The following is a 13,363-nucleotide window of genomic DNA, read 5'->3' as shown; positions in this document are numbered from 1 at the left end:
TATATATATAAGGGATGTAACAATATTGTAAATACCGTCATACCGCAATAGTAATTTTTTTTTCAATATTACCGTAGGCGCATGACTCAATAAAACTATATTTCTGAGAAAAGTTTGCTTAGGCGAATGAAGCGAACGGGAGGTAGCAGGAACTACAATTCCCATCAGCCTAGGCGTGGCCATCATCCTTTGCGGTCTGTTGTCACTACAGATCCAGTAATGCGGAAATGGAGTGTGCTGCTAGTAGCGGGGAAGAAAAAGAGCTGAAAATGATCGAACCTAAAGCGGGTTTTAAATCGGATATGTGGAAGCATTTCGATTTCTTTCTAAAAAGATACGAAAAAGGAGAAAAGGTGACAGACAAAGACAAAAACAATATGCAGACACTGCCAGACTGTGGTGAAATATAAGTCGGGGAATACGACTAATAACAGTCGTGGGGACTGCAGAACACAGCACACTTGTTAGATTGATGCAGACATTGACTTGTACCGCAAAGAGACCTCTATCTCACTCATGGCTTGTCCTCCCTTCTTTCTAGAAATATTTAAATAAATACTGTACCGTACCATTCATACCGAGGTATTATCGTACCATGAAATTCTGATACCTTTACATCCCTAATATATATATTTATTTATTTATTTACATTTTTTTTTGAAGTTAGAATTATTAGCTCACCCTTGGATTTTTTTTTCCCTTTTTTAAATATTTCCTAAATGATTTTTAACAGAGCAAGGAAATTTTCACAGTATGTCTGATGATATTTTTTCTTCTAGAGAAAGTCTTATTTGTTTTACTTCAGCTAGAGTAAAAGCAGTTTTACATTTTTTAAACACCATTTTAAGGTCAAAATTATAAGCCGCTTTAAGCTGAACTGGGTTCTAATGCCCCAGTATATATTGATGGGGACTCTATACTCAGATGAGACGGATGAAAAAATCCCAGGATGTCCTTCGTAAAAAAGTAGGTTTAATCCTGGCCACTGGCCTACATCATTGCCCCCTAAACATTCCCATATCATAATTGGCTTCATCAGCTAGTGTGCGGTCTGGTGCAATGTGCCTGCCTTCACATCATCCAGGTGGATGCTACACACTGGTGGTGAATGAGTAGATTCCCTCTAATGATGTGTAAAGCGCTTTGAGTTTCCAGAAAAGTGCTAAATAAATATAAGGAATTATTATTATTATTATTATTATTATTATTATTATTATTATTATTATTGATAATAATAAAATAAAAAACTTTAAATTAAATTATTAAGCATTTATGCATCCATCACTTGCCTGCCTGCTAGCCTATGAATTTGCACAGAATGTTTACTGCTTTACAATACAGCCATTTTAAAGTGTATTCAGGTAGACGTTAAAAATAGCAAATTTAATATCAGATAAATAGCAAACAGCTCATGTGATATTTAGTTCGACCTCTTGAGGGGAAAGAACGTTTTCTGAACCTTAAAAAAAAGAAAAAAACTTTAAAGAGTTTGAAGCCCTTTTTCCTTTTAGATGAAAGTCTCTTTGAGATGAATTTTCAGCAATGTCCTCAAAAGTGTGGCTGGGTCACAAACTCTCTCACACACACACACACACGCACACACACACGCACACACACACGCACACACACACACACACACACACAGACACAATACATTGTGTTATTAGTGATGAGACGTTTTTCTCACGGGGACCAAGAAAATGGCTCATAAATCACATAGAATGAAGTATTTTCAGAATTATCATTTAGAGTCCCCATAATGATAGCTGTACAAGTGTCTGTGTGTACCTACTATTAGGTTGTGAAGACCAAATGTCCCCACAAGTATAGCTATACCAGTCAATTTTGACCTTGTGGGTGCATTTGTACTACACACACACACACACACACACTCACTCACACACACACACACACACACACACACACACACACACACACACACACACACACACACACACACGTATGAGTACTCAAAATACTATATACTGATGTTTGGGTTTTTGGTCCCCATAAGGAAAATAACTCATAAAGCAAGCATGATGAAGTAGTGTGTGTGTGTTTGTGTGTTTGTGTGTGCTTGTGCGTGTGTGCCTGTGTGCATGAAGTCCAAGATTGACTGGTATAGCTATGTTTGTGGTGAAATATAGTCTTCACAACTTAAGGAATACAAGGTACACACTCAAACACACAATAACACACACACTTGTTCAGCTATCATTATGGGGACTCAAAATACTTAATTCTTTGTGATTTATGAGCCGCTTTCTGGTCCCCATAAAAAAATAGTTCATAAATGATGCACAGTTAGGTATTGTGTGTTATAGACTGACGTTTTTTGAAAATGAATATTGTTTCCTGTGGGACTTGAATTTCGGAGTAGGGTTTGAGTAAGGGGAGAGAATAATGTAGAGTGTGTACAGTAGAAAATGCATGTCTATGTGAAGTCCCCATTAAGTATGAAAGCCCCAAAATTGTGTGTGTGTGTGTGTGTGTGTGTGTGTGTGTGTGTGTGTGTGTGTGTGTGCGTACATGCGTGAGTGCATGTGCGTGCGTGCGTGTGTGTGTGTGCATGTGCGTGTGTGTGTGTGTGTGCATGTGTGTGTGAAGTCCAAATGTACCCACAAGGTCAAAATTGACTTTTATTGCTATACTAGTGGGGACATTTGGTCTACACAACTTAAGGAATACAAGGTACACACTCAAACACACAATAACAAACACACACTTATACAGCTATCATTATAGGGACTCAAAATACTTAATCCTGTGTGATTTATGAGCCGTGTTTTTGGTCCCCATAAGGAAAATGGCTCATAAATCACACAAATTTAAGTATTGTGTGTCTACACTAACATTAAAAATACATTTTTAGGTATGATTTTAAGCATTTTGAATTACAAGGACATTAGACATGTCCTCATTAACCATCTCAATGTTATAATGCCTTGTCATTATACCAATTTTTGTCCTTGTAAACCACCAAAACCAGTACACACACACACACACACTCTCTCTCTTCTCTTCTATAATGTGGCTTGGCATCTGAAAAATACCCCATTTAGTAAGATTATAAAGCAATTTGAATTACAAAGACATCAGACATGTCCTCATAAACCACCTCAATGTTATAATGCCATGTCATTAACAAATGTCTGTCCTTGTAAACCACCAAAGCTAGCACGCACACAGTGATGGCTGCAGTTTTCTCACTCTTGCTGTTGAGGAGAGACGCTCATTCGTTTGTCTTCTCTCCTATAATGTGTCTTGGCGTCTGTTATCGAGTCGCACCTGATTCTCTGCCGCTTCCGATGCGGATTAAGACGGATATCAGATTGATTTCTATCTCTGCTGGCGCTGTGTGTCTTGCGTAACTCCAGCAGAATAAAATAACTGTCAGACAAACATCGATAGATGATTTGGGCTCAGCTGGCGAAGCGACTGTTGACTCATTTACCTGCTCTCGTACAAAGTGTCTCACATAGTGAAGCTTTAGGAGGAGTTGAACCTGAAAACCTTTAGCTCGGATCTTTAAAGGAACAATCCAGCTGTCTGTCTGTCAAAATCCGTCTTGATTTACTCACTCAAATGACTCACGTTCTGCTCTGGAACTAATTGGGTAAACTAGTTTTGTATGTGGCAGCATTGTAGCATAGTGGCTAGCATTAGCATTTCTGTGTGGAGTTTGCATGTTCTCCCTGTGTAAGCACCAAACATTAACATTGCTAATAATAATGATATTCGTTCATTCGTTTTCTTTTCGGCTTATTCCTTTATTCCATTTCGCCACTGCAGAATGAACCGCCAACTTATCCAGCAAATGTTTTACACTGCACATGTCTTTCCAGCTGCAACCCATCACTGGGAAATATCCATACACACTCATTCACACACATACACTACAGACAATTTAGCTTACCCAATTCACCCGGAGAAAATCCACGCAAACGCGGGGAGAACATGCAAACTCCACACAGAAATGCAACTATCTTGCTGTGAGGCGATCGTGCCACCCATTGCACCACCATGCTGTCCATAATAATATTTTAAAAAAGGATTTAAAAATTAAAAATGCACGACAAAATGACTTAAAAATTAAATAAAAGCTTATTAGAACATGACTAAAGACTATAATTTTATAAAATAAATGGTAATATAACATGCAACCGATGTATAAAAATTAATGAAATTGACTAATAATTAAAGCTCAATGTCTTTAAAAGCAATAAATTGTAAACATGATAAAGGAGATAAAATATAATAAATAGTAATAAATATGATTAAAATTTATTTTAAAATATATTTTTATTTCGTAAATAAAAAAAACAGAAATATAGGACAGAAATATTTTATTTAGTAAAGAATTACTTAGAATTTTTTTAAGAAGCAATTAAAGGCTGAAATAAAGCAAAATTAAGCAAAAATAAAATAATAAAACTGACAAAAATATTTAAACAGACTAAAATGAAAGTATTAAGCTTCAAATAAAAGCTTATTCAAAATAGATTAAAATAACAAATGTTGTCTTGAAAGTTAAAATACTGAAATTACAAAAACTTAAATTTAAATAAAAACAAATGAAATGTAAACCAATTCAGAAAAATCTGGAAAATATAGAAAAATGACAAAAAAATTAACTAAACTGAACATAAATACAAACAAAACCTTGTACAAAATAATATTATTAGAGCATATTTATAATCACAGCAAGAAGGTCGCTGGTTCGAGCCTCAGCTGGTTCAGTTGGCATTTCTGTGTGGAGTTTGCATGTTCTCCCCGTGTTGGTGTGGGTTTCCTCCTGGTGCTCCGGTTTCCTCTACAGTCCAAACACATGCGCTATAGGGGAATTGATTAACTAAATTGGACATAGTGTATGAGTGTGTGTGAATGTGAGAGTGTATGGGTGTTTCCCAGTACTGGGCTGTGGCTTGAAAGGCATTCACTACATAAAACATATGCTGGATAAGTTGGCGGTTCATTCTTTTGTGGCGACCCCTGATAAATAAAGTTGTACAAAAATTAATAAAATTGACTTACAAATAAAGCAAAATGTCTTTAAAAGCAATAAACTTGTAAAAATGATAAAGGAGATAAAATATAATAAATAGTAATAAATATGATTAAAATCTATTTTAAAATCTATTAAATAAAAAAAACATTTATTAAAAATTGTATTTATTTCCGTAATTAAAAAAAAAAACAGAAATGTAGGAAAAATTTAAATAAAATGGGTTAAGTATTGTACAAATCAAAATTAAAGTATTAAGCTCCATATAAAAGCTTATTCAAAATTTATTAAAATAACATGTTGTCTTACTAAAAATTTAAGATACTGAAATTACAAAAACTAAAATTTAAATAAAAATAAATGAAATTTAAACCAATAAAAAAAAAAAATCTGGAAAATATAGAAAAAATGACAACAACTTGAAATAAACTGAACATAAATACAAACAAAACCTTGTACAAAATATTATTATTAAAGCATATTCATATTCAGCATATTCAGAAGGTCGCTGGTTCGAGTCCCGGCTGGCCCAGTGGGCATTTCTGTGTGGAGTTTGCATGTTCTCCCAATGTTGGCATGGGTTCCCTCTGGTTTCCCCAAGAGTCCAAAAACATGCGCTATAGGGGAATTGACTAACTAAATTGGCGGTAGTGTATGATTGTGTGTAAATGTGAGAGTGTATGGGTGTTTCCCAGTACTGGGTTGTGTCTGGAAAGGCATTCGCTACATAAAACATATGCTGGATAAGTTGGCGGTTCATTCTGCTGTGGCGACCACTGATAAATAAAGAGACTAAGGCCAAAGGAAAAGAATGAATGCATAATTCTATTATAACTAAACCAAAATAAAGGCTGTTGATGCATCCAGAACTTCTTTTGTGTTCAACCCAAGAAGCTAAATCACACAGGGTAGAGTAGATGATGGAAAGACCCATTATAATAAATTAAGCAGGGGGTCAAGCAACAGATCACCAGGTTTCCTAAGCCTTGTGTTTTTGCTTCCTTCTCATCCTGTGGACCACAATCAATATCAACACGTTCTCCAGACACAGACGCTCAATGTATGTGAGCTTTAATCATGGTTTCACACCGTACAAGAAAATAATCTGCCTTACATAATGCACAGGACTCGTGAGAAACCCTACATGGAGAGAAACCAGCTCAGGCTCATTGGGAATACGTGCCCAGGGTTACATTTTTGTGAATCTGCGAATAGGTGCCTTAGCATACGTTTGCCTGCAATTCGTCGATAAAGAGAATGTTATGGATGGGGCCTTATGATACCGGCAACTTCTATATCTTTTTGCATTAGTGACATTTAAAGGGACACATCATTGATGAATACAACTTTGTTCATGTAGCACTAAATAAATACCTGAAAAATGACTTGCGTTCTTTTGTGATCTGCATTCGAATGTTTTCATGGTCGTACATGGTCAGTTTGCTTGGTAGCTTACCTCATACCGTGTCATACTTGGGATTCAGAGCAGACGAGGTTCGAGTATAGTGAAGGACGGTTAAAGAAACCATACAAAAATAAAAAAGTGAAATCATGGTAAAAGTTTACTCACGCAATATGCTTTACTATTCTCGTTTGCTTTTGAAAACACTATCAGTTGGGTTTAGTGAGCGGTGTGTGTGACTCAAGGCAAGGTGATATATGCAGGACAAAGCCCGACTTGAAGAAATTATACGTATGAGAAAAGGTGTCTGAGATATTTTTGCTTCTTGTTCAAACTACCATTTTAAAATGAGCTGTAGCGACACAATTCATGATATTTTTGAGGGAGAAATGTAATTGTTTTATGTTCAATCTACTTCAATTTGTTACGTTTGCTTAATGCATTTGTGTTAGGACAACATGAATGAATTGTGCATTTTTACAATGTACACAGCGCCCTCTTGTGGATTTACAAGAAGGATGTGCATATGTCACGTATTAAAGAAAAGGAGGCGAGGTCAAATATTTGAGACTCGCAGAAATGTACACAGCGCCCTCTGGTGGATTTACAAGAAGGACGTGTAAATGGCACGTACACCGTAAAAAATGCTGTTTCACACAATTCCTTCATGTTGTCCCAACACAAATCTATTAAGTTTACTTAATAGTTTTTGTTTTTACAACGTAAGTGGATTGAACATTAAACAATTAAGTTGTCCCCCAAAAAGCTTAATAATTGTTGCTTCAACTCACTTTAGATAAGTAGTTTAGCAGCAGAATATTTGTTTTTGAGTGTATGAGAAAATGTAGCCAAGTCACGTATTTGAGATTCGTAGAAATGTACACAGCGCCCTCTAGTGGATTTACAAGAAGGATGTGTAAATGGCACGTATGAGGAAGCATAGTCAAATAACGTATATGAGATAACAATTAAGTTGTACCCCGAAAAACTTATGAAATGTCTCATTTTAAATAAATTGTTGGAACTAGTTTGAACAAGCAGCGAAATATTTGTTTTTTAATGTGAGAAATCATAGCCCAGTCATGGATTTGAAATTCGCAGAAATGTACACAGCACCCTCGAGTGGATTATTTATGAGGGATATGTAAATAGCAAGTTTGAGATAATGTAGTCTAGTAACATGTTTGATATTCGCAGAAACGTACACAGCGCCCTCTAGTGGATTTATAAGAAGGATGGGTAAATGGCACATATGAGGAAGCATAGTCAAATAACGTTTATGAGATAACAATGTCCCCCGTAACACTTAAGAAATATTTCGAATAAGTTGTTGGAACTAGTTTGAACAAGCAGCAAAATATTTGTTTTTGAGTGTATGAAAAAAACGCAGCCCAGTCACGGATTTAGGATTCGCAGAAATGTACACAGCACCCCCTAGTGGATTTACAAAAAGGACGTCAATGGCATGTTTCAGAAAATGTAATTTAGTAACTGATTTGAGATTCGCAGAAATGCACACATCGCCCTCTAGTGGATTTACAAAACAGACGTCAATGGCATGTTTCAGAAAACGTAATTTAGTAACTGATTTGAGATTCGCAGAAATGTACACAGCACCCTCTAGGGGATTTACGAAAAGGACGTCAATGGCATGTTTCAGAAAACATAATTTAGTAACTGATTTGAGATTCGCAGAAATGCACACAGCGCCCTCTTGTGGATTTACAAAACAGAGGTTAATGGCATGTTTCAGGAAACGTAATTTAGTAACGGATTTGAGATTCGCAGAAATGTACACAGCGCCCTCTAGTGGATTTATTTAAAGGATGTTAATGGCATGTTTCAGGAAACGTAATTTAGTAATGGATTTGAGATTCGCAGAAATGTACACAGCGCCCTCTAGTGGATTTACGAAAAGGACGTCAATGGCATGTTTCAGGAAACATAATTTAGTAACTGATTTGAGATTCCAGAAATGCACATAGCGCCCTCTAGTGGATTTTCAAAACAGACGTCAATGGCATGTTTCAGGAAACGTAATTTAGTAACTGATTTGAGATTCCAGAAATGCACATAGCGCCCTCTAGTGGATTTACAAAACAGACGTCAATGGCATGTTTCAGGAAACGTAATTTAGTAACTGATTTGAGATTCGCAGAAATGTACAAAGCACCCTCTAGTGGATTTATGAAAATGACGTCAATGGCATGTTTCAGAAAACATTGTCTAGTAACGGATTTAACATTGGCATAAATGTACACAGCACCTGTAGCGGATTTACAAAACGGACATCAATGGCATGTTTCAGAAAACATTGTCTAATAACGGATTTGAGATTCATTGAAATGTACACAGCACAATCTTGTAAATTTGATATGAAGGATATGTAAATGGCTAGTTTGAGAAAACGTAATTTAGTAACATATTTGAGATTTGCAGAAATGTACACAGCGCCCTCTAGTGGATTTGTGAACACACGCTGCAGGTAAACATGGCTAAAGCAACGTATTTCACGGTTGGCAAACACATAGCCCTAGGTGCATATTCCCAATGAGCCTAAGTTGAGAGAAACGGCCGTGCATAAGTACAAAAAAACAGTCAGTATATACAGACAAATCAGCGAGTTTCAGTCCACGCTGGTCATTTGTAGGAGCTGCGGGCCTCTCGCAGCGAGCGGTCATAAGGCATGGAGGCGAAAAAGGAGTTTCTGAGCTGACAGTTGATGAAGAAGACGATGAGGAGGACCAGCAGGAACAGCAGCAGGCACATCACCACATACGTGGCCAGGTCCGGTTTGTCAGTCTCGCCCTCTCGTAGGGCGGCCCCGCGGCCTGTAGGTTTCAGGAGCGCCGACACACTCACGGGCCCCTGCGAGACGTTCAGCGGCGCCTGCGTGTGTGTGTTGCTCATCAGGTCGAAGTCTCGTGCTGCCGCCGTGGAGTTTAACAGCATCTGCCTCAGCATGATGAATGTAGCGCACACCGGCACACTGAAACACACACACACACACACTGCTTATGCACAATCATACTAGCACACAGACAGAGCTTTTAGAAGTCTAGTGAAGTGTGCGTTTTTATTAATGTTTGATGTAATGTCATGTGAAAGAGAGGGCGGGACATAGAGTAGCTCCACCCCTTTTAAAAGAACAGCCAATAGTGTTTAGTTTTTATGACAGAGCTCTGCCAGTGAGTGGTTGAGCTCAAGAGCATCACATTAAATGCATATTAGAAGGGGGAGGAGCTTGTCAGATATTAGAGAGCCTTTGATTGGTCAGAAGATTTGATGAGAAACTGAAGTATGAGATGATCTGAAAAATCCATTCAGGAGGAAGTGACAAACTACAAGCTGTACATGTTTATATCAGCTTAACATCTTCTAAATGTGAATTTTGTCAGTTTTGGAGCACACTAAATTATAGATATCCTAAAAAAAACTAACAATACTGATACTAACATCTAAAACAATTCATTTTAATTTCATGGGAGCTTTAATATTGAATATAGATGAGACACCAGTCAAGCTCATTGCATTATAACACACTCTGAGGATACACTGTAAAAACTCCTGGGTTGTTTGTAACCCAAAGTTGGATCAAATGTGGACAAACAAGCAACGTTTAAATTTAATTTACCTGGTTGGGTTTGTCCATATATGACCCAAAGTTGAGTTATAACAACCCAAGATTTGAATTTTCACATATTTCAGGTTTTGAGGAACTGCACAAATCTGCTTGTTGTTTTCTTTAGAAGTGGGTTTTGTTTGTTGGTTCTTTATATACTGTGGTGCACTAAACAAAAATACTGGCTTATTTGAACTTTAAATTGTGGGTTAAAATAGACAAACACACCCTGCTGTGTTTAATTTTCAACCCCAAGTCAAAATATTAATTGTATTTTACAAAGCAGAATGGGGCAAGTTTAATGAAAATGTCTACAGTTCATTTAAAAGGATACGTCATCTAAACGTTTTCATGGACTCACTCTTAAGTGGACTCAATCCTTCATTAGTTTCCTTTTTTCTGTTGAACACAAAAGAAGATATTTTGAAGAATGTTAAAATCTGGTAACCATTGGCTTTTGTAGTAGAAAACTCATAATATGGCACCCAATGGTTACATGTTTCCAGTATTTTTCAAAATATCTATCTATCTATCTATCTATCTATCTATCTATCTATCTATCTATCTATCTATCTATCTATCTATCTATCTATCTATCTATCTATCTATCTATCTATCTATCTATCTATCTATCTATCGTTCTATCTATCAATCTATCGTTCTATCATTCTATCTATCAATCTATCTATCTATCTATCTATCTATCTATCTATCTATCTATCTATCTATCTATCTATCTATCTATCTATCTATCTATCTATCTATCTATCTATCTATCGTTCTATCGTTCTATCTATCAATCTATCGTTCTATCATTCTATCCATCCATCTATCTATCTATCCAGGCCCTAACCAATTTGGTATCCTAGGCAAGATTTCAGGTGGTGCCCCGTCACATTGCTGTAAATTCCTCTGCTAGTGTATAGTCATAAGAATTGAAATAGCTTTTTGATCGACTACAAGCTGGGAAAACGTCAGATAAATATGCCAATGCATTTAAAGTTATTGCTGAATAGATCTAATATTTACACATTTGCTTGAGGAAACAAATATATATAAATATATATATATATATATATATATATATATATATATATATATATATATATATATATATATATATATATATACATATATATACATATATATATATATATATATATATATATTAGTTATATTTATATATAAATATTAATAACTATTATATTTACTATTAAGTCCTTATTATACTTACTTTTAACTATACTAATTATACTTACAAGTTAATAGTATGACACTATATTTAGCTAATCTGTGAATATACTGTTTCTGTAACCTTGTATAAGCTCTGCGTCATTGACTTTAATTATAAAACATCCTCAACCCCTTTAACTGCCTGCTCTACCAATTAGTTGACCATCTTTTGTCTGTTTTAAAAAATATATTTTACAACCACAGAATTGTTGGTTTGCAAATAAAATCAAAGAAAACATGTTAAATGAGAATCTGAAATATTTTATGGCATACTTCAAAAAATAAAGATGATTTAAGGTTCAGAAAGGTTTAATTTTGATTTTTCTTTTTAAATAAATTGGTCTTACACTTCAGTTTTGCAGATTCATAGTTTATGTATTAAGTCCAGTACTTTTACTGACATATTATCCATTTAGTAGAGGCTGATATTTTAGAAATTATGGCTTTTGGAAATTGTGTTAGTGACATCAGGAGTTAAGAAATCCAATCCATTTTTTTTCTTGATGGGGCAATTAAAGGGTTAAGACAATTAACCATGATTAAACCAAACAAACAACAACAACAAGTTACTACTTAAACCATGGCAACCTCCGATTCACACAGTAATACACAGTAAGTATGGTATTTGCAGAACTGATTAATATATATATAAATAAATATATGTGTATATATATATATATATATATATATATAACTGAATAATATAACAAAAGCATTTAATGTCGTAAGGGTAATCCTAAACTGAGAAACATGCTTTTAACACCTAACAACTGCTCTCATCAACCCTCTTTATATGTAAATACAGATATTATTCTAGAGTTCTTCATTAAAAACACCACAATTCACTGAAATACTGTGGTATAATTACAGTTGAAGTCAGAATTATTAGCCCTCCTGAATTATCAGCCACACACATATCCAAACACAACAGCTTCAATAACTAATGTCTAACCACTGATTTATTTACTCTTTGCCTTGATGACAGCACATAATATTAGACTGGATATTCTTCAAGACACTGGTATTCAGCTTAAAGTGACATTAAAAGCATAACTAGGTTAGTTAGGGTAATTAGGCAAGTCATTGTATAACAGGGGTTTGTTCTGTAGACAATCCAAAACAAATATAGCTTAAGGGGGCTAATAATATTCACTTTAAAATGGGTTTAAAAACTGCTAAACAGTTAACAAATAAGACTATTTTCACAGAAGAAAAATATTATAGGAAATACTGGTCAAAAATCACAGGAGGGCGAATAATTTTGAGTTCATCTGTATATCCGCGCTCACTGCGCGTTATTTAAGAGGTGTTTATGGCTCCACTTACGGTCTGTGCGCGTGGACAGCAGGGCGAGGAGGACGCGGCGCGATCGCATACCACAAACTCCCCAAAAACCACCAGCACTCCTCAGACAGGGGCTCTGATAATCAAAACTACATCCACAGATAACTCGAGCTGTCTATCCATGTTCCACAATGTGCTTTCCCATAGATTCGCGCGCCACCAGAGAGACGGGACCTCTCCGGTCGCACCAAAAAAAGACTCGCGCAGTGAAGATCAGCGAGCGCGCATGACGGCTCTCAGTATCCTCACACACACAAAATCTCTCCTTTCCCACAGGTTTCCATGCTTTCTTTTAAAACCCGTCTAACCAGCATCCATTCGCATGTTTATATCCCGGGAAAGTGGATTTTCGCGCGCGCACCCGTCGTCCGTGACCTCCGGTGACGCGCTCGATCAATCCGATTCTTGTGGAGAGGAAAAGAACAAATAAAGGACACATAGAAACGAGTGCGCAATGGAGATGGAGACGCGCGAATGTCTCTCTCTCTTTCTCTCTCTCTCTCCTCAGACAGACTCTTCAATTTGAGGCAAAGTGCCTGGAAGAGTTTCAGGAGGGTGCGGAATGTCTCGGAGAGGTTTTAGTGGGGGAGAGAGAGAGAAACATGCAGCCTATCAGGTGAACCAGACATTTAAAGGGACCGGTTGAGCTGCTGATGTCATTCTGTTCTTAGGTGAAGACTCGGTGACTCTTTCTGGAAAAAATAGGATCAGATCTTTCATGCGACTGTTAGGTTAAACAGTGTTTAGTGGAACAGTG

The 13,363-nt window shown here is 36.3% G+C and overlaps 1 protein-coding gene across 2 annotated transcripts; it reads right to left on the bottom strand.

Moving 5' to 3' along the window:
- Positions 1-6,059: 6,059 nt before the first annotated feature.
- smim32 (small integral membrane protein 32) lies at positions 6,060-13,130 on the bottom strand. 2 transcript variants are annotated; one of them, XM_087280943.1, is made up of 3 exons: positions 12,589-13,130; positions 8,830-9,396; positions 6,060-8,363 (listed from the first exon to the last, which is right to left on the bottom strand). In XM_087280943.1, the coding sequence occupies exon 2, from the start codon at positions 9,369-9,371 to the stop codon at positions 9,048-9,050; it is 324 nt and encodes a 107-aa protein (XP_087137069.1). In that variant the 5' UTR covers positions 9,372-9,396; positions 12,589-13,130; the 3' UTR covers positions 6,060-8,363; positions 8,830-9,047. The 2 variants fall into 2 exon arrangements, with proteins under 2 accessions (XP_087137069.1, XP_087137070.1); XM_087280944.1 differs by having other exon boundaries at positions 7,066-8,673; positions 8,766-9,396.
- Between the last annotated feature and the right edge of the window lie 233 nt (positions 13,131-13,363).

This window comes from Danio rerio, chromosome 14 (genome assembly GCF_052040795.2).
Source record: "Danio rerio strain M-AB ecotype USA chromosome 14, GRCz13ab, whole genome shotgun sequence".
Classification (NCBI taxonomy): domain Eukaryota; kingdom Metazoa; phylum Chordata; class Actinopteri; order Cypriniformes; family Danionidae; genus Danio; species Danio rerio.
This window is presented reverse-complemented; position numbering and strand designations above follow the sequence as displayed.

Coding starts and splice junctions, on each gene's coding strand:
- smim32 (XM_087280943.1), bottom strand. CDS start 9,371: ATGCTGAGGCAGATGCTGTTAAACTCCACGGCGGCAGCACGAGACTTC.